The sequence below is a fragment of the Muscardinus avellanarius genome (assembly GCF_963383645.1).
Source record: "Muscardinus avellanarius genome assembly, chromosome: 6".
NCBI lineage: Eukaryota > Metazoa > Chordata > Mammalia > Rodentia > Gliridae > Muscardinus > Muscardinus avellanarius.
The window spans coordinates 86,125,537-86,151,489 of NC_137791.1; the positions used below are offsets into that span (position 1 = coordinate 86,125,537).

At 31.8% G+C, this 25,953-nt stretch overlaps 1 protein-coding gene across 10 annotated transcripts in view; it reads left to right on the plus strand.

Moving 5' to 3' along the window:
- Nucleotides 1–25,953, plus strand: part of EPHA5 (EPH receptor A5) — a gene marked incomplete at both ends in the record, with an annotated part of 332,505 nt that overhangs the window by 246,980 nt on the left and 59,572 nt on the right. For 7 of the 10 annotated variants that reach the window (XM_080696953.1, XM_080696956.1, XM_080696959.1 and 4 more), the window contains 2 exons: nucleotides 3,682–3,841; nucleotides 8,169–8,274. In XM_080696953.1, the coding sequence (XP_080553079.1) occupies nucleotides 3,682–3,841; nucleotides 8,169–8,274 (266 nt within the window). The remainder of the gene's footprint in view (nucleotides 1–3,681; nucleotides 3,842–8,168; nucleotides 8,275–25,953) is intronic. The other 3 variants (XM_080696955.1, XM_080696957.1, XM_080696954.1) reach the window with 1 other exon arrangement.

Sequence of the window (25,953 nt, forward strand, 5' to 3'; positions counted from 1 at the left end):
TGTAAAATATAAAACAGTAGTATAGGGAGGCAGGATAGTAGAATTATATACATATTATTTATATGGTTTAATGTCTCTACAATACTAATATGTTGATTTTATTAATAAATGAATAAAAGACCAATTATTACTTTTGAAATAATTGTCTTTTTAGGAATGACTTATTGGTAGCATCACCTATAGCTGCTGGATCATTAGGTAGCATAAATGATGATACTTATAAGATAGTTCACAAAAATGTTATTGAATACATTATTCCAAAAATTCTCTAATAGAATACCTCTGAGACATTTTATTAGGGTATGGTTTACAGTTTATTGTTAAGAAAAATAAAATTAACATAGTAGAATATAATAGCATTGATATTCCTAATTCCTGTTTTCTGAGATTAGTACTAAAAACAATATGAAAATATCAGAGAGCTATAATATAAACACATAATACATCCAAAAATAATTTGTCAAATTAAGGTTTACATTTCTAATTTAAGTTTTTAACACTTATTAATTTAAGTAATGTACAGTTTTGTAGACTTGTACACATACCCACATATATATGTAAACACATGATAAATTCCACAGTAAGCACTATGAATTTCCATATTTTAATATGATTGAATATTTTAAAAGAGGTTAACATTCAAAATGGAAATTTAAAATTATTTAATATCAAACAGTGAATTTGAATATATGTATAAATCTTAGATAAATTAAAGTTCACCATAAAGAATACTAAAAGTTTGACTAATATATATTTGCCTTCACAGGTTTTCTTTTACTAAATTTATAAGTAGTTTTTTTTTTTGTTCTTAACAAAATTATCCTATTATCCTATTTTTTTTTATCTTCTTTTTTTTTTGTGGATTGAACTGAGGGGCATTCTACCTCTGAGCTATACCCTAAGCCCTGTGTTTTTATTCTTTACTTTGAAACAGAGTCTCACTAAGTTGTAAAGGGCCTAAGTACCCGAGGCTGTCCTCAAACCCGCAATCCTCTGGGAATACAGGCGTGTGCCACCAAGCCCGGCATATTTTTTCCTTGTATTAAAAACCTTTGATTTTACTACTGATGCCCAGCATATGCATTATATTCAGTAGAAACAGGGGTTTATCTCCTTTTCTTTTCTTGAAGTTACTGCCTCTGTTAGAAAAAGAGTTAAATCGACAAGTGGTAGAGAGGTTTTCTTTTCTATTCATATTTATGCTGGTAAATATTATCCATGTTGTGGGGTGATTCTTTTTATAGATTAATTTCATTTTAAATTATATTTATTTCAGGATGATTTGGCTTTTTGTCAAACCAAATTATTGAGCATACTGATATAGCACACATAAAGAATTTTTAAACACTTTTAGAGGTGGAATGATCTTTTTTAGAATGTACTGAGGTGGGGATCTTGGTAAATTTCCAGAGCTCATTTAGAACCTTCCGAATGACACCACCATTTTATTGGATGGCTTTTGGCCAGACACAGGTGGTAGAGCTTTCCAGGGCACATGCATTTGCCAGCTGGCATTTCTGCCTATGATTGTCTTACTCTAAAAGAGGTCATCGGGCTTTTTTGCTCCAGCGTGGTAATGGGCCTATTGCCATCTCTTAATGAGGAGGAGAAGGCAGAGGAGAAGGGAAGCAGCCCCTCGGCACAGTGTTTGCCAGCTGGCTCCTTCTGCTGAGGCCTTCCCCTCACTACATATGAACGCTGTTCTCTAAGCAGCTGGGGAATGTAGCTCATTTGCTCAGCTGGGGTACAAAGACAGCAAAAGCCACTGCCCTAACCAAGGATTTGGCAGCCAGGTGGTTGAAGAGATGTATCTAGGAGTTGTGACATGAAGAAATTAAATGTGTTAAGAAAATTATAATATGAAATATTTTATTGATGTGGAAGAGAAATAAATTTTGAAAGATACTTAGATCATTCACAATGTATTTTCATTGGATTTGATCTCTTAGATACATGCTTTGCTAAATTTAGCAGATAACTCAGCAAGATAATGTACAATTCGACTAAATATAAGAAAAACTCAAATATGTTAATCTTTAAATCAGACAAGATGTTGTCATGTTGTATAATTAATATTAGATTTATCATTATTTTTTAGATTTCATATTATTTCAAAGAGCAATATAACTGTTTCCTTGTGATGTTTTTACTCTGCTTTTTGGTGTAAGTTTTCCATATTTTACATCTTTCCATTTTGCATCTTTAATAGTTAATATTTAGAACCATATAATCTTTTAAAAATTTCTTTGACATTTTTCTTTTAGTGGAAGAATTTAACATCATGATGTGAGTTAATAATAACCAAATTTAATGGCGTTTCTATTATATTATGGAGATTATATTTAGTATTATGTATATCATCTCTTATATCCTGCCATTTATCTTGGTAGTTTTATCAGCATTTTAAAAAACAAAAATCTGAGCTCCAAAGTTGTTTACACACATTTACATATATACTTAGTGATATGACTAGAATTCTAACACTGTTATTCTTGTGCTTGTTTTTAAAAAAACTACTTTCTTACTTGGGAAGATAGGAAGATCACAGGTTCAGGGCTAGCATCAGCAATTTATTGAGACCATCAGCAACAGTACTTGGGAGGCTGAGCCAGGAGGATCACTCAGGATCGAAGCCAGCCTCAGCAACTTAGTGAGACCCTGTTTCCAAATAAAATATTAAAAAAAAATAGTTATAAGAGTGTAGCCTGTGGATAGACAGCCCCTGGTTTCCATCCCCAATACCACAAAAAAAAAAAAAAAAAAAAGAAAGAAAGAAAAAGAAAAAAAAATGGGGCTGGAAGTATCGCTCAGCTCTCATAATGATCCTGGGTTCAATCCTCAGTACTAAAATCAAAACAAGAAAACAATAACAACAAAAAGCATTCATATTTTGTAATATAACGGTAAATATTCTATGTAAAATATAATTTTATCAAATGTAGCAAAATCTCACTTTAGTTCCAGGTGGGTGTTTTCACCAAGTTAATTCTTTTTAGCAGATGAAAATATTTTTTTCCTACCCTCTCCATTCACTATTTTCTAGCCCCTCCCCTTAGACAAGAGGGGGTTTTTTGTTTTTGTTTTTGTTTTTTGTAAAGGAAATTAAACAGAGGGAAAAAAAAGCATTGCTCATTTGAGCTTTTTTATGCTTCTTATTTATGTAGACTGAACTGACATTTAAGTTTTCCCATACAGTACTAATTTCTTCTCCCACTGTTTAAATATAATTAAAAACCTAATTCATTGAAGATTTACAGCTTAAATCTAACCAAGTAGTAAATAATATATTGTAAACTTTTCCAATGAGTAGGAAGCTTATTAGATAGGCTCCAATAAAACATGAGAAAACAATCACACAAATAAAAAGTAGGGCTGGGTTGTAGCTCAGAGGTAGAATGCCCCTGGGTTCCATCCCCCAGTATTGCAAAAAAAAAAAACAAAAAACAAAAAACAAAAAAACCACTAAATATATTATAGCGCGCGCGCACACACACACACACACACACACACACACACACACACAGTTTGTAGGATTTTGTTTTTCCAAAAGTATTTGTAGTAAAGAGAGTCCATAAGTTTCTGGACTTTGGTCCAGAAAGTTGCACTTTTTAACCAACATATCTACATTTCTTGTCATTAGTAATCATATGTGATTTTTTTTATGTGCACATGCAATCCAAGGACCAAGAGACCAGCTACACAATTATCAAGTCTAAAGAGACAAGTATTACTGCTGAGGGCTTGAAACCAGCTTCAGTGTATGTCTTCCAAATTCGAGCACGTACAGCAGCAGGCTATGGTGTCTTCAGTCGAAGATTTGAGTTTGAAACCACCCCAGTGTGTAAGTCATTTTAATTACTGTCAACTTGTGTCTCTGTAATGGTTACTCGAAAGGAGTCAGTGGATCAATACCCTCCCTGGGCTCTCTGTCAGTCTCAAGCTCCTTTCTCTTCCAGGCATGAACCCTTCAGGTACAAAGCATCTGTCATGCTATTACTGTGGGTCGGTAGGTTAACATGTTGGGCCCGCTCCTCATTGCATTTAGCCCACTGGGAGCTGGTACATCAGGAGATGCTTAAGAAATGTTTAAACCTGGCTTTTAAAGACTTTGTTTCCATTGCTGCAATACTTTATTGAATTATTGCCATTTACTTTTATTTCTCTTACTGCTACTTTAGTATAAGGAAATTCCTCTAAAAGCTTTCTTTAGCATTGAATTTAGCCAGAAAATAGTGCTTTCAATAACAAGTCTGATTTCTTAAAGTAAAAAAAAAATAAAAATAAAAAAAGAATCTGTCAGTTTCAGAGAGGAAAATCTGGAAATGCTTATAGCAGGCCCTTTTGGTAGCCTTTTTTTTCCTCATTAAATTACATAAAACATTTTACTTTTTGATTTTTGTAATATATTTATTTACTTGTCCTAAACCAAACACATTAAAAGCAGGATTAGAAAAAGAGAATAACTTGTCATATTTATAGATAAAAGAACTGGCAGTATAAAAGTTTTGTCATAAAAATTATTCACAGAGATATTTTAAAATGCCAAATGTGTGTGTGTGTGTGTGTGTGTGTGTGTGTGTGTGTGTATGTGTGTGGTGTATTTCTCTGTGTTTTACAAAGTCCAATATATATATAAGAATTAATGATTTTCATTAAAAAATAAAATACGCATTTTTTTAAATAAATGAAATGAGAACTTTGTAATTAGATTATATTTTAACTATTAAAATAATTATGTATTTACTAAGATATTAGTAAACTATGTAACTTGACACTTTAAATATACTTCTGTTTAGTGCCTCTTTAACTAACTATATTATCTGGAAATCATTTATTACTTTAAAAATAGCTTTAAAATATTAAACAATGCACACATTTGCCCTAGTTGATGCACTTTTTATATCCATAGCTTCTGTCTTTTGGAAGAACATCTATTCTGTTAGTTATCACTGCAATCCATTAATCTGTCCTCCAACTCTAAAATTTGACATTTCAAAAATGTTTTATCAATAGAACCATACTGTATGCTACCTTTTAGTTTAGAATTGTATTTTTACTCAGCATAATTCCCTGGTGATGTATTCAGTTGATATTTGTTTCAGATATGTTGATTTTTATTACATAGTAATATTCTATAGTATTTATGTAACACTATGTGTTTATCCATTCTACTCTTGAAGGATATATGGCTGATTCCATCTTTTGCTATTACAATGAAAGATGTGATGAATATCTGATTACATATTTTTATACCAATATGAGTTTTCATTTCCCTGGAATACCTTCTTAAAATATAATAATCATGCCACGTGATAATTGTACATTTTGTTTTGTAAGAAACTTCTGATTTCTTTGTCAGAGTGGTTGTCCGTTCTATATTCCCATGAGCTACATGGATGACACAGTTTCTTCACATGTCATCAGCATTTGTTATTACTACGAATCATTTATTTATTTGCTAGTAGGACCATGATATCCAAATTTGGTTTTAATTTGAATTCTATTGATAGCTAATAATATTTAGCATCTTTTCTTTTGCTTACTTGCCTGCCAAACTCTTTCATATTTTTTTCAGTTACTTCTGTGAATTCATATTATTTATAAAAAATTAACATTTTTATCAGGTTCTCCTGATTAAGAAAGTTAGTAGATGCCAATTGCTGTGAGTTGGACAAAGATCTCAGATTCTCAGCTCAGTCTTCAAAGGTCTTTAAAATCCAGCTATAACAGGCTTTTTCAGGTTTCATAATTTACTATCAAAGTACATAAATAAGGCAAACATCTAATATCTAATATCTATGGAATATAGGTTTAAAACCAAAAGTATAGGAAGTAATGTGAAATAAAAAATGTGATTTTTCATCATATACTACCTGAAAGTTTCGAGGGTTAATGAAATTGTGTAGTGATTGAAAAATTATTTTCCTAAAGAATATTAATTTTAATAACACTATCCTTTATGTGTTATGTTGCTTCTCATATTCCTTTACAATGTTTCTAAAACATTTCTAGGTTAGTCTTATGATGTTACATCATCAACAACTAATTTTTAATAAACATATATAGAAAATAGAAATAATAACTAAACATATCATTGAAGATTGTAAACTTAACAAAAATGTTACAATGATAATCAAGGCTAACACTGGACCTAAATATTCTTTTCCACTGGTAAATAATAAGTTTAAAGGCACTGACAGCCCTATAAGTTCTATATTTTCATTTATATTAGTTCTATATGTATTAGTTAGTATAATAATGATAATGTTGGTTTCCTCAGGGCAAATAAAGAAATAAATAGTATAAACTCTTAATCATGTCCTATTAGAAATTATTAGGAGTTAATCAGTATATATTAATAGAAAATAATGTTAAAACTCATCAAAGAAATTAAAGTTTGTAAATTAAAAATTAATAATTAAAATGTATTTTTAAAAATCTTCATAACCCTTTGATTTAATTTCCTGTTTAAAAAAGATCTGATATCAGTGTAAATTAGATAAAATCATTTAAATGTTAGCATAATTATGTGTTTAATTAGAATTACTTATAAAATAGTTTCATAAAAAGTATTAAATATTTAGGAATTTTTGGTATACTATTAACAATTATTTAATTCCAGATATTATCCTTGCATATATGTACATTATTATAGCACATTGTTAAAATTAGCTCTTGGCAATTATCTAAAATGATTAACTTAATACAATGTTAAGAGATCAGTCAAGCACAGAAAGAAAAGGGACTTATGTTTTCTCTAATATTCCCAAATTAGAGAATATTAGAAATACCATAGGGACTCCAGATAATGGAGGGAAAACCTCAGCAAAGTTGAAATGGAAGGGTAAGAGACAAAGAAGGCTGAGGTGATTAATTGAGGAGCTACACTCAAATATGTGTAAAAGTATGAATGTAGCATGGTTAACCTGGACATTCATAGAGGGCACCAAGCACAGTCTGAATGTGTGCCATTTTCAGTATGATCCACATAAAAATAATAAAATAAAATAAATAAAAATTCCAAATAAAATAGGGTTGGGGATATAACTTAGAGGTAGAATGCCTTTGAGTGCAATCCCTAGTATCAAAAAAGAAAAAAGAAAAGTGAAGCAACAAGACATTGTAAGGATGTTATGATTACTCTAAGTGAGAATGGAAGCCTCTGATATTTTAAAATATTTACTTTTCTTTATTTTATTGTATTATATTTTTGCACTTGAAAAGAGTTCAGGGGCACTCTACCTCAGTAGTTTTTATGGTTCCATATAAAGTATAGGAAAAACATAAAATAAAATTATCAAAATGATTATATCCTTAAACAACAAGCATGACAGGTATTCTATGAAAGATTATTGAGAACCTTAATAAAATTTATTTTCCTTTATGTTTTTCTTGTATAAAATTAATTGGCACAAAATAAAAATTCTCTTGCTTATGTATGTATAACTACCTAATCATGTCCATATTTCTCTTATAGCAATTGTATTGTTAAAATATCAAATATTTTATCTAAATCTGTCCATTTTTTAAAAAATTGATGTAACGGAATCTAATCAGTATTTCAATCTTCTTATTGTTCAAAGTTTATGCCTTGATAGTTTTCAAAAAGTGATCCTATTTATAAGATATGCTTTGTGATGGCATTCTGATAGGAATTATTTTTATAGTAAGTATTGGCATTATATTTAGTTTCAATGAGGTTATAATCACATCATATTGGACTTTATGAAGAAAAATTTTTCTGAAGTAATCAGATGTTTTTCTGGAAAAGAGTAGGATACAGACTATAGATTTGAAATCTCATTTACTTAACACTGGCCTATTTAGAGTCGGGTGTTTGAAGTCATTGAAGATGTTCTGTTTTATCCTGTAAACCTTTAGCCCCTAGATGACTACTATGCAAACAAAACACATTCATTTTTTATGATGACAAGGAAATAATCAGTGACTTAGTGATGCTTTTGAATTTCTATTTGGAATGTAAATATTTTCTCCACTAGATGTCTTTTCAATTAAACACTTTTGAGAAGAGGCATTATGGAGAAATCCCAGCCAAATGTAGGTGAATTGCTTAAGCCATAAATTGATGACTGACTACTAAGTAGCCCTTATTTTGAATGCATAGGATCACTTTAACTATGTGCTTCATTTTCTGTGTCTCCTACCAGCAGTTGCAGCATCCAGCGATCAAAGCCAGATTCCTATAATTGCTGTGTCTGTGACGGTGGGAGTCATTTTGTTGGCAGTGGTTATTGGCTTCCTCCTCAGTGGAAGGTAAGAGAGGAAGCTGTGCTTCTGTACTTTTACAGCTGATCTCATCCTTACCTTGATCTGACCATTTGGGTGTTAAGCACATCCGTAAACAAATCAGGCAAGCAGTATATCAGAAGATCACTTGGGTGCATGATGTATTTCTTAAGCCTTATTGTGTACATGTTAGTGCTGATTTTTAAGCACACAATTTCTGTTTTAGGTATCTCTTTTCACAAGTAGTATTGACATGGTATTCTTATTGTTATTAATATAACCACATCTCTTTGCCTAATATCGCTTATTTTAATTCTGATTATCCCCTGTCAAATATTGCATGCTTAATTTTAATTAGTGTTTGGGAAAGATCTCTGACCATGCCTAGTATATTTTTGAGGAATAGGACTCACAATTCTTTAAAGAAGACATTCTGGCAAATAAACATTTTTAGAAAGAGCCAAACTATTTCAATGCCTGCTTTTATTTTCAGCTTCAGAGAAATTTCTACTTTATTATGTCAATCGGGGTATATAGCGACATAAAGTGAGTTTCAATGGATGTTATATCAGTAGATATAAGAATATTTGTATTACAAATCTATACTTCTTATTTTAAAAATAAAAGAGGGAGAGCACCCAAGAAGTTTTGAAAAAGAGTTTTCTGGCTTTGAACTAAGCATAATCAATCTTTCAGAAATAAAATATAAATAAGTAAATAGTATTCTCTATCAAGAATATTTTTATATTTTCATTTTTTAAAAATAATATGTTCAATAATGAGAATTGTTCGTTTAAAATTTTGTTTTGGTGTAGTTAGACTATTACAGAAAGTTTGATGAAAGTCTTCATGAAAGTGTTGAAGCTTGACAAAAATATAAAAATATACTATAAGCCCCACCCAAAAAAGTCAGGATATAATTTATACTTATTTTGTTATACTTTTACTTGTTTACCACTTATTCTTTACCACCTCTTCAACTCGTAAATATCCCAAATTAGGAACTGTTTAGTATTCTCTTTGTTGGTTTCTGAAAAGATTTATTACTATATCCATAAACTACAGGGTAGTTTATTTTCATAAAACATTGCTAGAATTTTAGAACATCCTTTCTCTTTGTATCTGAAGATTTCATTTCTTCTAGTTCTTGTTCTTTTCCTTTCAATTGTTCAAAGTTTTCTAAAGAATATATTTTGTAACTAGTTGCTTACTGTTAATGTTAGAACAGAAATTATACATTTTTAGAATGTGTATCTGGGAGGCAGTCTGTGTTCTTCTGAAGACAGTCATGCCCAGCCCAGCAAGGGTTGGCTGGCATGTGCCCCATTTCTTTCTGAAGTCATCCGGGGACAATGCCCAACCAATATACCTGCTTTCTGAAAGATGAGCTGGGTTCACCAGTTTTGCCATAAACACTTCAATTGAAAGGATGACAAATTTCATTAAAAAGGAATCAGAGTCTTAAATCTTTTTAAAATAAATAATTTTTTAATGAAATTTTCGTTACTTAACCCCAGCTTCTTGGGAGTATGAGGAAGGAAAATGGGAAGTTATAGACCAGCCTGGGTCACTTATTAAGATTGTCTCAAAATAAATATTAAAAGGGCTGGGGATATAGTTCAGTAGCAAAGTTCTCCCTTAGCATGTGTGAGGAATGGGTTCTATTATCAGTATCAATTTTTTTCTTTAACTCATTTTGTTGAATGTATTTTCTTGAATTTCTAAGGCCATTTGTCATATAATAAAACTGGCTTTGGCTATTGTATTTTATTTTTATGGAAGAATTACTTTATGTTTATGATATATACATATACTTATTCCATGATATATACATATACTTATTCCTAAATGATATTATTATTGAAAAAACTTTATTATCTCACGTAAATGAACTTTCCAAGTTTTCTCTAGTCTTAATCTTAACTCATCCTGTAATGCCTACATTATCTTAAACTAACAGTTAAGATTTGTCAAATAAAAGAAAAACTAAATGAAGAAATGTGGTCAAAACCTAACCAAAAGTTGGGAACCATTAGTTCTAGCAATTATTGAAACTTACCCATTTTGGGGATAGTGTAGGTATATGAATTGTGTATGTTTTGACCTCTTTTTGCCAAAATTTGACTGATAAACACACACACACACACACACACACACACACACACACACACAAATATAATGACATTAAATTTACCTTATCAATTTTTTATTTTTTTGCTGTACTTGAGAATGGAACCCAGGGTCATTGTACCTCCAAGCTACACCCCTAGCCCTAGTTTTTAGTTTTTTTTATTTTGAGACAGGATCTTGCTGAATTGCAAAGGGACTCACTAAGTAGCTGAGGCTGTTCTCAAACCATGATCTTCCTGTCTCAGCTTCCCAAATTCTGGGATTACAAACTTGTGCCACCATGCTCGGCTCCTTCTCACTTTTACCTAACTCTATCATCACCTTTTTGTATCTCTAATAAGATAATCAGATATTTGTCCTTAGGTAGTATTTTAATTAAAAATAAAAATATTTATGGCTTACCAATGGAGATACAGAAAATTTATTTTACTTGTATGTATTGCAAAATAGTAATATCATTTATATAATTATTGGCAGTTTAAATCATTATCTGGGACCTGGAAAAAACACAACTTGAGTTTTTGCATTTACTGAAAGTTTGAATTTTTACTTAGACCAAAAAAAAAAAAAATAACTGCAGGCTACTTCACATTAATACAACTAATCCAATTCAAAGAAAAAAATCCACTTTTGTGCTAAAGTATACTCAAGGATAAAAATAAATAGAATAATGAGATTTTCTAATCATTTTAGGCTTAAGTTTATTTTGTATGTCTTTTGTAAATTTACTATGTAGATACACTTTATAATATATGAACAAGCATTGATCTTGAAGAAACTATTAAAAATTGAATAAATATATCTACAACTGGATAAACTGGGGTCAAAAGAAAAGTTTTAACCATAATCAAGTATAATATACATCAGCTAAGAAATTCTCCAAGTATCTAATTTAATATTTTTCTCACTTTTCCCCTTTAAAAGACAAATGAAACCATTAATACTGGACATTTATACTTTAAAAGAGAAATCTCAAACTAATGTATGGGGTACTTCAGATTAAAATTTTAGAATGAAAATGAGAAGAAATATTACCTCACTCAAATACTACTTCTTTCTTTAATATTGAGTACAAAAGTCTAAAATAATTATTTAAATACTGTGAAGTTATAGGATTTCATCAATTTTGAATACATCATGCATAAGGGAAATCTGAAAATCTTAGTAAAGTTCTAATTTTTTTAATTGAAAGGTAATAATCTTCTATAAAAGCATTAAGTATTGCTTTTTTGAAAAGTTAATTTTTTTTCACACTTTCATTTGCATTACTTTTTAAGTTTGTGTGTGGGAAATTAAAAAACAACTGGCATGCCCTCAGCAACCTATGACTAATTGTCCTAGGAAAATTATTAATTAAACTTAACTGATATGTACAGCATACTGTCATTGTCCTTTAATCTTTCTCTTTTACCAGTGATGGCAATGAACACTGATAATTTTTATATCCTACTTTGATGAGCTAGTTCCTCATATCTACTATTGTATACATATTAATTAATCAACCAGATTTTCACAAGACTATCAACTCAATATTTTTTATTTAAATGTATGAGAAAGTCTTTCTATCTTTCCCCAATTTTTCCTTTCATTAATTAAGTTGACTTTACCCCCTTTATGTCCACACTTCAAGCATAGGGTTTAAATTCTGGAAATTGATTACTAGACATTTCTTTTTTTTTTTTTTTTGTGGGCCTGGGGATGGAACCCAGGGGCATTTGACCTCCGAGCTATACCCCCTGCCTTATTTTTATTCTTTATTTTGAAACAGGGTCTCACTGAGTTGTGGAGGCCCTTACTAAGTAGCTAAGACTGTCCGCAAACCACAATCCTCCTGTCTCACCCTCCAGAATGCTGGGATTACAGGCATGTGCCACCACGCCCAGTTTACTAGACACTTCTTAATTAATATGAAACTCAAAATGAGTAGAGTTAGTAGTATAGAAAACGAAAAGTAAAACACTGTAGTATACGGAAGTGATTTTTCTTTGAAAATTTGTCAATATAGATTTCATGAAACTAATTTTTCTAATACTTTTTGATTTCTCATTTATCACATGTTCATGAATTTAATTATATCCTAGAAAATTTTAGAAATTTTTATTTTAAACTAATTCCACATGCACGCTCACAAGTAAAACACACAAATATTACACACATATATTCTTACCTATGCTTGTACATGTTCTTTTATATAAACACAAAAACTTAAAGTTCTGGTCAATTTTGATATTTAAAACAAAACAGCTTCTAAAGAAACACTCCTTTTTTTTTTTGACTTAGGATTTGATTTTAGAGCTATTCATATGTAACTTCCATGCCATAATGAGCCTGCGATGATAAATTTAATTTGAGGGGTGGCTTAATTTCCATAAAAATACAATATTTTCTGAGCAAAAGATCTTACCTTGTTTGTCCTGATCATGTTTAAATTCCATGCCTGGGTTGAATGACCAAATTCTATTTCCCTCTGACTTCCATTAAACAACTGAAGCCCAGTCTATTTGAAATGTTTCATAGTTTTCCAAGTCAAAACTTTTTCAGTGCCAATACATATTGTATTTTGAAGAGTAATCTAACAAAATTAAGATACTGGGACCATTTTAGAAACATTAAGAAACAGGTAGCTTTATATAAAACATTGCTTTGGGGTTGTGTTGTTGTTGCTTTAAAATTATTATAAAATGTAGTCTTTTTTAAGCCTCTTAAATTATAATAAGTGGCATATGACATATTCTTCATAATCAACCATCACAAAGATTTGTTTTACATCTAATAAACAAATACCAAGATAAGACTTTTGCATATGAAATTAAAAATGTCATTTTTTCAAATAATTTCTAGCATCAATTATATTCAGTCTACTACTAGGAACCATTCTGAGGGTTTTATGTAAAATATTTCACAACTACTCCATTTCTCAGTACAAGTTCTGTATCCATCTTATAAAGGAGGAAATGATCTTCTTGCTGTTTCTTGAATATTTTAGAGTGATCTTGCTTTAATATCTTGGCACTAGCTCTTCCTTTTGTCTGATTCTTCTTTGCCCAAGAGAAGTGCATGGCTTTTTCCTAATTTTAAATCTGCTTGATTTCATCCTCTCAATTGTATTATCAAAATGATGACCCACGATTTCTTTCTCTGCACACTCGAATTGTTTTTCATACATACAGCTTCTGTCGCTTTTTGATCTGTCTTTTCAGCTATTATAAAAGACATAAGATGTTAAGGAAGGGATTTGTATCTCTACTTCTTCTCCCATCCCTTCCTGGGAAATGTGTTTAGAACGTACACCTGGAGCTTGAATCAGCTCTGACTTCAGGACTTGTTTCCTTTACTAAAGAACTCCCCAGTGACTTATGATCACTCAACTTGTAAACTCTTTAGTGTATAATCTCTGATTCTCTGTTGATAATGACAATGATTTTAACATTTAGAAACTTTTAGACTGAAATATACCATGAATAAAATACACTGCAAAATTAATATCAAGTGGTATTTTGACTCTAAAGTAAGGAAAATTACATGGAGTCTAAATGGATTCTCCCTCCACCATTTCCTGGACAAATGAACCTTGAAAATTGTATTTATTCTAAAATCACACACAACAAATTCTACCAATTCCATGACCATTTTTGCTTTTGTGGAAGCAGGTTGATTACACATCTGTGTACACTTAAATTCCCCAAAAGTAGTTTAATTTGAATTTAATATATTTATCTTCCCAGACAGATATATGCTCAGTTTCAACACACAGATTATAGTGCAGGGTTCCAGTACATGACACATGGCTGGAGGAGTGAAATAGGAGTTCAAGACCCTTGGAAATGTGCTTCAAACTACCTTTCCAGCATCTCTTAACATTTAGCAATATTTAAACCCTGCCCACATGTCAACCCTCACTAACCATTCTTTCTATCATAAAGCTTTCCTCAGTTCCTTTATCCAACGCATTCTCTCCTTGTACTAAAATGTTTAGAACAATTTATCAGTATTTCTCATAGAATTTTAACACTTAAAACCACAAATTACAGGATACTGTGTAAAAAATCTGTTTTCAGCCAGTAAGTACTTAGAGGATAAAGACTTCTGTGGCTCTCCTACATAACCTAATTGAATGAATACCTCATAAATTATTGAATTAAAGATGAACTGTGCATCAATCTCCATTAGAAGTGCTTTGTCTATTTTTCTCTATTAATAATGATAGTTTGAAAAATGCCAATAACGCTAACATAAGCACAATTGATTCTTTATCCCCAAAATGCTTTCTTCCCAAATGGTAAAACTTGATGCCATCACAAATTAAATGCAGTGATTTGAAGAATTACATAGGAGTTAAGAAATTTTCCCTTGCTTGTGGTACTATTTATTTGACATATTGGCATTCTAATGCCAACATCATGTTGTGCCTGGCGTTACCAAACAGAATTAGCTTTTATAATAGTAATAAAGGTCAAGCATTTGTATTTTTCTACTGATTATCTTCAGTTTAAGAGTATCATATATTGGGCATGGTGGCACACACTTGTAATCCCAGCATTCAGGAGGCAGAGACCAGAGGATCGCAGTCCACGGATAGCCTCAGCTACTTAGCTAGCCCCTTTGCAACTCAGTGAAATCCTGTTTCAAAATAAAGTATAAAAATAGGGCAGGGGGTATAGCTTGGTGGTCGAATGCCCCTGGGTTACATCCCCAGACCTACAAAAGAAAAAATAAAAAAATAAAGAGACCAAAAAATAGGGTTGGGGTGTAGCTCGGAGGTTGAATGCTCCTGGGTTCCACCCCCAGTGCCACAAAAAAAAAAAAAAAAAGGATATCATAAATTCATTGATCTATTTGGTCTCTCAAACATAACTAGAACCACATAGTTAAGAAAGTGATTTTTTTTTCAGTAAGAAAAATATATGAAAATTATTTTTTGTGGTACTGGGAATTGAATCCAGAGGCATTCTTCCTCCAAGTTATACCCCCAAGTCCAATTTTATTTCTTATTTGGAAACAGGGTCTTGCTAAATTGCCAAGGCTGAATTCAAACCTGCAATCCTCCTGTCTCAGCCTTCCAAGTACTAGGATTACAAGAGTGCCTGGCTATATAAAAATATTTTAAGGTACAATTGTATTTTAAAATAATAAACAAATATTTGTAATCACACAGCTAATCACGGATTTTAGAAAACAGCTCATTAAAAGTGAGTAAGTGAATCTCAGTGGTTCATGAATTAGCAATAGATATGTGACTTTAGAAAACAGCAATAAATCCAGATGCTGATATTGATTTAATATCTGAGAGTTGTTATCCCATCTAGTTTTTCATGATTATATGCCTTTTTCTTTAAAGGCTCTGAATCAAAAATAATTAGAGAGTAGATCATAACTTATTAATGACTGACAAATGGGGATCAGGGTATGGTAATGCCAGGAAGACTAAGAGCATAGCAACAGCTAATTGCCCACTGTGGGAAGTAAATCATCCTAGGAGACTGAACCTAAGAGGGTTACTGGCTCAGTGGCTCAACACTATTGAATATCTCACCTGCAATTTCTCACAGATCAAACATGTAAACATCACTGGATTATATTGAGACAAACATTTCAAAGGGAAATTTCTATGGTACTGGAGTCCACAGGCAATCAATATAATTGATTTGCAAAGATGCAAATCATTTTAGCAAAGAATTGAGAAGCTCATAGATTTCACCTAGTATAAAACAAAAGATAAGCTGAAAGTCTAAGCCACGGGAACAAAATACTCTTTTTGTCTAAGGTTCCACTTGCCTGAAGCTCCATTTCTATTCTGTAAAAATGTGATCCCCATCTCAAATAGTGAGCAGGCTTGCATGCCAGAGGACACTGGGTTCTGAAGGAAGAGCCTGCTAGGTTTCTGGGAATTTCAATACATCTCTTGGAGGCCTCAATAACACTGGCTCTGACAGGAACCTAATACCCTGCTGCTCAGTGAAAATCAATAGCCTTGCCCTATGCCAAAAGGTAGAACATCTAGTCACCAAGAAAAGAAGCAGTAATTTCCTGAGCCATGTCTTATATACTCATTGCTGAGAAATGGGAGTAAATTGTTCTAAATGATTCTGAATACCAGCTAAAAGCCACACATGTAAAGACCATGTATGAACTAAGAAACAAATAAATGCAGTCTCTGACAGCTGAATTCTTTATTGTACCACGCAGAGAGACTGACTTCATATGTTCCAGTGTTATTGATGCCAGTGAGAGTATAGTAGTAAAAAGCTTACTAGATCACTGCAATCCTGCTTACATATTTTGTTGTTGTCTCCCTCTTACCTTCCTTATTATTTCTTATTCTTTAAGCATCCTGCTCTGCATAAAAATAACCTGATTTTATTTGCTCTCTGTGTTCTATATACTCTTGCTCTACAAGTATTACAGATAACAATGCCATTTAGTTATCCTTCAGGGCCTCTTCAGTACTGTTGTTTTTGTTTATGACTTGCTATCTTTTCGTCCTGTTGGTAGCATTTAGTGATAGGATCCACATGCCCATGATAGTCATTCTTCAGTTCTTGTTCTACATTCTTTTATATGATAGTCAGATGTGATCAGAAGAGGAAACACAGGTGAAGCCCATGAAAGCTGAGTTAATTAACACTCAGAGGTTTTAGAAAAATAAGGCGCAGTATGCCATGGAGACCATAAGAAACACCAGATTGTGATCAGAAGATTGAAGAGGAGTGAGTGTAAAGTCTAGACAGAATCTGTACTGGAGTCTTGATGGGAAAGCCAAGGCAGGGCAGGGCAAGTAGTGTAGGACTGGCCACTTTAAATAATCCTGGCAGATGGTTGTTTTAAAGGAAATGTTTATAGTTGCCTGGAGCCTTAACCAAGATGATTAAAGGAAAGGTAAATTGCCTCCTGAAGTATACAGGCCAGGCAGATGAGGTTTAATTCCAGAATGGTACATTTACAAATGCCACAATGTACAGAAAGTACAAGATGTATAAGCAATGCAGTATTCTTAGGCCATGGTAATTTGAAAGGCAAGAAATTAAAGAAATGTAATTGGAAAGTTAATATAGCAGTTATTGTTTGTTTGTTAGTTTTAACTTTTATTCTGAATCCCTGCTCCCATATGAGAAGGCAAGATACTATCAGTGTGACAAGTTGGGAATGGGAAAGTAAGATATTTTTTCTCTTCCTTAGGTTTTCTTTGGGTGTTTTCAGAACATTACAGTTTCTCTTTAATGTGCCTCAACACCATTTCTTAGAATTCCTATATTCCCATCATCTAACAGATTTCTCTAACACAGCTCTAAGAGTTTTCTGTGCCTCTGATGGTGGAAAATCCTAATTCTACTCTGACACTACATTGTTACACCTATCTATTTTATTTAATCATCCAGAAGCAAATTTAGTAGTAGTCTTCTGTTAGAACTGATTTGATTTCCTGGTCTTGCCAGAATTAAAAAATATATATATATTATCTACTTTGAGTTTCAATTGATTCTTTATGTGCTAACTTAATTATTTAATATTTATACATTTAATATAAAGACATGTTGGTTTTCAAATATATACATATAAGAGTTTATAAGACAATCATAACATGCAATCACAGAGCAAAGAACTGAACAAACAACTTTTAAAATATGGGAATATAAGATAAATTCAGAGAGTTTTGATATTCAAATTAATTTTTTCAATGTATACAAAAAACTTACCACAAATTCTCAAGAGCTCATGTTGTTCCTGAGATCATCAGACATGCCAACACCACATTGCTTTATTTTTAAGGATACCAAGTTTAGAATGACTAAACAAAATAGATAACATATCTTCATAATTATTCTGATTTCTAGGTTTTTCTATAAGCACGATTATCAGTAAATAGCAATCTATAGGTCCAGTCTTCCTCAGAAAATTCACAAGATGTAGATTGGCCACTGAAAGGTCTAATCTTTATTTCATCATGACATAAACGATCTAAGATTAACCAAGCATTATCAAATCAGAATAAATTTGATATTTACATGCAAGAGATACAGAATATTTTTACATATAAATTTTTAAAGTAAAAATATGCAATATGCCAAAGTATTGCATTTATATTTCTTGAATTTTTAATATAGGAACCTCCTGATTTATTTAACCAATATCTGATTTTTCTTTTACTTAGTTCTATTCTACTTATTTCAAAAATACATCTAATGATATGTTGGATCCCACGCTTCTCTACTAATTTGGAAAGTAGTGAGCCAGGATAAAGTAGGCATTTCCAGAAGCCCAAACAATTATATTTAGTCATTCCAAACCTCAAAAAGAAAATTGTCTATTTACATATTTAGTATATTTCAACCCACTTGTGGATCTTCTAAGTTTTCATTCAAAGATTGAAACGGGAAGGAGATACTTCTTTTTATTGAAATATCTAGGTATAACCTGTGCTATTTAGAACATTTGTTTTTATCAGTTCCCAAAGCCAACGTGACTGGATCCTGCTCCCAGCATCTCCAAGAGATGGTCTTAGTACACCCTATGTCCTAAAGTGAAAATCACTATCAATTCTGCTTCCATCCACCCATCCATGGCATTGTATTTCCTTAGACCCCCAATACAAGTATTCTGATTATATCTGAACTGCTTCAGATGTTCTAACATATCGTTGAAGGTAGAATTAATGAGTACTCTTATAAATGAATCCTGATTTCTGACATTACCAAGTCGTCTTGCTGCTTTCATTTCATATGAGTTTTTCTTTCATATAACTTTCAATCAATTTTTTTGTTTCTTTTGTTTTTATGGTACTGGGAATGGAATCTCCAGTAACCTCCGAGTTACTCCCCCAGCCCCATTTTTTAGTCTTTTACTTTTGAAATGGTGTGTCACTGGATTGCGAAGGGTCTTGCTAAGCAGCTGAGGCTGTCCGGGAACTGTGACTCTCCCAGTCTCCACCTCCTGAATGCTGAGATTACAAGTGTACACCACCATGCAGGGCCTAAGTTTCAATAAAATTTTAAATGTGTTTTTTAATGTTTGATAATTAAACTGATTGCTTTTATTTCTTTCTAGATGTTATTTTATTTAGGTATATATTCTTAATTTTCTTAATTAAAAAATCACAATTCTTTTTTTTTTTTTTTGGTGGTACTGGGGTTCCTGGAAGCCCTTCTACCTCTGGGCTACACTCCCAGACCTATTTTTACATTTTTATTTGGAAACAGGGTCTCCTAAGCCAGCGCTCGCGGCTGGCTTTGAACCTGCGCGATCCTCCTGTCTCTGCCTCCCAAGAGCGGGGATTACAAGCGTGTGCCACCATGCCCGGCCCGAAAAATCACAATTCTTAATTAAAAATCACAAACACATGGCAAAATATAGTAAGAAAATCAATCATACTTAGGCCACCAGAGGTAACTGACATTTTGTCACATATCTTTAAGGCATTGTATATAATTTGTAATATATATTTATATATAATTCATAAAATGAGTTCATAATTTATAGTTGTGGTTTTTTTTGACTTAACATTATCACAGATTTTACCTGAGTAATTGAAAAAGCTTTAAAAACAAAAAAATTAATGCCTTTTTGGTATTCTAATGACTGACCTTTATAAGATTTCATTTTGTTGTTCTTGTTATTATTTTGGGTGATGGTTTGTTTTGTTCTTTACTGTTTTTGTCTTTAATGTCTTTAGAGTCATATGATTCAAAGAAAGTAAATACAAATATTTTTAAGACTGCTACTAGATATTGACAGTGACCTTCATTTCTAAATTATTATACCAATTAACATTTTCGACAACAGATGAAATTGACTGGTGGATTGTCAGCTAGTCAGTTTTGGCTAATTTAATAAAGTAAAAATAGTTCTGCATTTTAATTTTAGTTGTATTTTTTATTTTTGAAACTTAATAGGTTTGTTAATATATAAACAAAAATATATTCACAACTATTTAATACCTGTTTTGTCAAATGTTTGTACTGCTCTTTACCTATTGAGAGGCCAGTGTGATTTTAACACTTCATATAGTAAAGATTTGTCTTTGAAAGAGTCCAGTTTTGTTTGCTTTTTAGTTGTATTTATTTTCTATTTCATATTACATATTAATTTTGTGTGGTAGGAGATTAATGTTTTTTCTTTCCACAGACACGTGTGTATATTCAGCTGTTTATCACCATTCTCCAAACTCTTAGAAATTCTCAACTGTAGCATATACTAAATAAGTGTCTATAGATATTTTTTTTGTCTAGTGGCTCTGGACTATCAAAGCCATTTTGTAATCTGCCTGATTTATATCAGCTTAATATTTACTTAAATATTATAATGTTAAAATATTTTTCAATGTTTGATCAAGTGAATTTCTGTTGAGGATAATATATATATATATATATATATATATATATATATTTATCACTGTGAATATATACATATTTATTCCACTAATACACTAATATTTAATGTATATACATATATATTCACAGTCATAAATATTTTATATATATATACATTTGTGTGTATATATGCATACTTGTAAACATAGTTACATGCATAAAGCAATTGTATCTATAGTTAAACACTATTAGGTTATATATGTGAATAATGTATTAAAATAGTTCACATTTAACACTATCATATTAAATTTTAAATAATTATGACACTTATGATATCATAGCATGCAGTTTTAATAATGCTAGTCAATACTAATACTAATAATCAGATATACTTACATGGACTTTAATATATTAATATAAAATAAAACATTCAGCTTTCTTTTAAGTCTTTCTCATTTTTTAGTTCTTATAATATTTTCATCACCATATTTACATCATTTGTGGATTTTGATAATTTCAGTATTAATCCACAATTTATTTGGGAGTGAAAAACCTTAGTGTATTTTATATCTCCACTTTAAAGTTTAATAAAGTAGACACAGTTCTACTACAGAAAAATACTACATAAATATAAGGAAGAAAATTTTTAAAAATCAGGTATTACATATTTGGCTTATTTAGTTGACTTATTTTCATTTATTCAAATCCACTAATATTTATTTGATATTTTTCTTAAAAAAAATGCGTTTTTCTAAGGCATCTTACTGATCTCCATAGTGGCTGAAATTATCACTCCTGGATATCTTTCCAAAGGAGTTGAAAGCAGAGAATTACAGTAATATATGCATACCCATGTTCATAGCAGCACAATTCACAATAACTAAATTATGTTACCAACCTAGGTGTCTATCAATGGATGAATGGATTAAAAAATATGAGAAATACACATAATGGAATTCTACTCAACAATAAAGAAAACCAAAATTAAGTAATTTTCAAGAAAATAGAAAGTCCTAGAGATCATTAAGTTAAGTGAGATGAGCCAATCACAGAAAGTGAAGGGTCATATGTTTTCTCTAATATGTATGGGATAGGAAGTAATAGGGACTCCAGATAATGGAAGAGGACCTCAGTGAAGCCAGGGAAGTGGTCCTTGGGTAGGGAAGAAGGAAGAGTAAGGTTCATTAATGGAAATACTACCGTGGACTATGTGTGCACATTTTTTTCAAATTTGTGCCTATAAATAATCTTTTTTATAAGCTAGGAAAAGTAGCATCGCTTTTTTACAACTCTTTCCTCACTTTTTCTATTTTTCTTAAAATATATGAAAATCAAAAATAGCTGAACACATATTCATCATAATAGTTATATTCTTTTCTCCATGAGGCATCAGAGACAGACTAGATTCAGCTATGGAATGACTGGGAAGGAACATGTTCAATGGAAGACACTTAGAGTAATGTTAGGCTACTGGAAATGGAAATATGTGGGTTTTGGTCAGGGTACTTCGACCTGCTGGAGAACAAGAAAAAAGGTGAAAAAAAAACTGATTTAGTATGCTATATGTCTGTACTACTGTTGGGACAAAACTAAACAGATAGTGGTTGACTTCACAAGGGTAGATTCATGTATTTTTTTCTTTATTGAGCTAGTAAAATGATCTCTTTGGAAATGCTCTCTGTGGAAATAAACTGGAATCATCTAAATGAAAAGAAACACAGGCTGGGTTTTTTTTTAGATGTTACTGGAAAAGAGACTCAGGCAACAAAGATAGTGGAAGAGTGTTATAATGGAAATTGGGAAAATCTTCAGGTATGCCTTTAATGGGATTGGAGGGTTTTGTCATGGAAAAGACAAAAATGGGGCAATTAGGAGAAAGGCTTCCTATGTGATTTGACTTTCTCTGGTTGTTCCTAAACTGAAGGTAGGGTGCAAAAACTAAGTAAACTGGCATTTGTTAATTAAGTCCTACCATTTGGTCTGATAGGTAGGGTGGTTGTGGTTTAACTTACTGGACTGGTTGCCACAGGCGGTGGGTATATAGAATAAATTAAGAACAAATTGGTGTGAGAATATGACATATAATTATATCTGCCAGAATGAGTACAAAGGTACTGTTATAGAAAGGCTGAATTTGAGCTGTACTTGGAGGATGTAGAGATGTTTGAGAGATGTTTGCAAGGCTGTGATAGAGAAGGCACATGGACACAGACGAGTGATCTACCACAGCCTCATCTCTCAGTCCTTCCCACCTTATTATTAGGATGACTTTTCTCACATACAAACTGAATTTCAAAAACTAAAACATTAATTTTTTACATTCTACAAACATAAAATGCTTTTGTAAAATATTAAATTTTATAGTACATGATAGTTATTTTTTTTCTTTTGTAACACTGGGGATTGAACCCAGGGACATTCTACCTTCAAACTACACTCCCAGCCCTATCTTTTATTCTTTATTTTAAAACAGGGTTTCACTATGTTACAGAAGACCTCGCTAATTTGCTGAGGCTGGCCATGAACCTGTGATCCTTCTTTCTCAGCCTCCTAAGTACTGGGATTGCAAGCATGCACCACCAGGCCCAGTCAATATGATAGTTTTTATATTTTACACAATTCTGTTTGATATTGTTTATTTTTATTGCAAGAAAGATAGGAAAACAGATTATGATTCATTTAATTCATATAAATATTTCATATAATGAACAACTGGTAAGGCTTTAAATTTTTAAAGTACACATCTTTCTTCGTACTTTCTTCTACACATCACTTTTTACTTTTCTACAACTGATAGATACTGAAATGACCAAGTCAGCGATATATATGGTAAGTTAGTAGGGAAAGAGCATTATTCCCTCATTGACAGATGTTTGAAGCCATATTTAAGCATTCTAAAATATGTTAAGTATTCTACAGTGAACTAATAAACTCCACCCTCTAGAAATTTCAGTGAGCTCTCCAGTCATCAGAAAGTTCCATGCCATATTTTTATACTACTCCTGCCTAAGATAAAAATAAGCATATTTTTATAATATATTTGCTTTTTGCTTTGGTTATACTGGAGGTAGTAGAAGTGGTAGTGGTGGAGATGGTGATTTTGTTTTTCAAGAGACAATGGTAAAGATTCCTATAAGATGGTGAATCTCCTTACAACCTATTGTTTAATAGTCACTAATATCATGGTTGGCCTTCTGTAAGTTTTAAAGAAATTTATAGAAAAAGCAAAGAAGAAATTACATCTTACTTTAATTTTTATTAGACCCACATTCAATCCTCAATATGACAAAGGAAGAGAGTGTTCATTTGTTGACAATATAAATTGTCATTGAAACAAGCTGCAGAAGAATTATTTAAAGTGTTTGATAGAGCCAGGGATGGTGACACATGCTTGCAATCTCAGAGACTGGGAGGCTAAGACAGGTGGATCGCGATTCAAAGACAGCCTGAGCTACTTAGTGAGGCCCTTTTCAACACAGTGAGACCCTGTTTTAAAATAAAGAATAAAATATAGGGCTGCGGGTGTTGTTCAAGATAAACTGCTCCTGTATTCCATCCCTGGTACTGCAAAAATAAAAAAATAAAAATAAAAATAAAAAAGTGCTTGATATAAAACACAGTTTTTAAGTACTTCCAGGTACTTTTGAAGTTTTTACTAATATACATACCATTAAAATACTAACTACAAATCTTTTATTTTTATTTACTAAGTAAATTCCCCTAAAACTACTATACGACATTTCATTCAGTACCACAAGTATTCACTGAGTACCTACAGGATCAGTGTTTCTCATACTGGAGGAAATTTAGAATTAATTAACAGCTTTAAAAGTAATGCTGTTGGAGTTTAATGATCAAACTGTCTGATTTAAATATTCAAAATGAGGCTTGGATATTGTTCTATCGTGTGTTTGCTTAAGTTTCTTTTATCGATTATACTCTGAAGCCATGTTTGGAAACACATTATGTGTGAGTAGAAAATTATTGTCATACGCTTTCTGTTCTTAAAAATTAGTACAAGCCGGGCATGGTGCCTACCCTTGTAATCTCATTATTTGAGAGGCTGAGACAGGAGGATTACACTTCCTGGACAGCCTCCAGTACTTAATGAGGCCCTTTGAAATTCAGTGAGACCCTGTTTCAAAATAAAGAATAAAAATAGGGCTGGGGTGAAACTTAGAGGAAGAAAGCCCCTGGTTCCATCTCAAGTACCGCAAAAATAAATATTAGCACATATATTCTTAATAAATATTTGCTAATAATAAAAACGATTATGTCTATGACTGTAGCAAAAGGTTCACAAAATATGCTTAATATTTGATTAAATCTATTTTGAGTTAAAATATATATTTGAATTAAAAATGATATAAAACATGCTCAATAACATTTGTTAGTTGTATCAATGTCTTTACTTGGGGAATTCATAGCAGAAAAATCTAATGTTTTGTAGTTATCTCTGGTTCATTAGAATGATTAAATAAATGCAGAAAATCACTAAGTGAAGCTCAGAGAACAAAGTATTTGAAGTACAGTTTAAATATATCTCACCTAGTCTCCTTTCTTTCGTTTTCATTTAGTTTGATATTCCTAGGTCCTAATAATATTTTTTTTACAGTAAGAACTAAGTCAAGTTCCTGATCCCATAGTTAAAGTGGTTTGCTTATAACTTTATGAAAAAGGGATGTCTGCCATGGGAACATAGATTTGTGGAGTATGTTTTTTTGTCTTTGAAATTTAATAATTTATTTCCGTTTTATCTCAGTTGAGTGATTTGATCTTTATTTTAAACACATACTTGAAAAATAAAATAGAGTTTGGGTCATCGAATATCTAATTCCCTAATGTACATGATGTACATTCACAAACATGTCAAAGTCAATCACTAAGCCAAACATGAGAAGGAGGGAGGGGAGAGGGAATGGGGTGGGAATTGGGTTAGGGCTAAATGGGTTATGTGTGCATGCATGCCCCTACTATGTTATAATCCACTAAGATGTAAGGCTACAATGCACCAATAAAAATTTTTAAAAGACTCCATCTTTCAATATTTTTATATACCAGATACTGTATGGCTTGCAAACAACAGAAATTATTTCTCATAGTTCTGGAATTTGAGAAGCTCAAGAGCAAGGTGCTGATCCATTTGGTTCACAGTGAAGGGCCCCCTCCCTGGTGACACAATGTGGCCTTGCTGTGTCTTCCTAAGGAGAAAAAGGCAAGGGAGGTCTCTGCAATCTTTGTGTAAAGGCTACAGACTCATTCATGAGGGCTT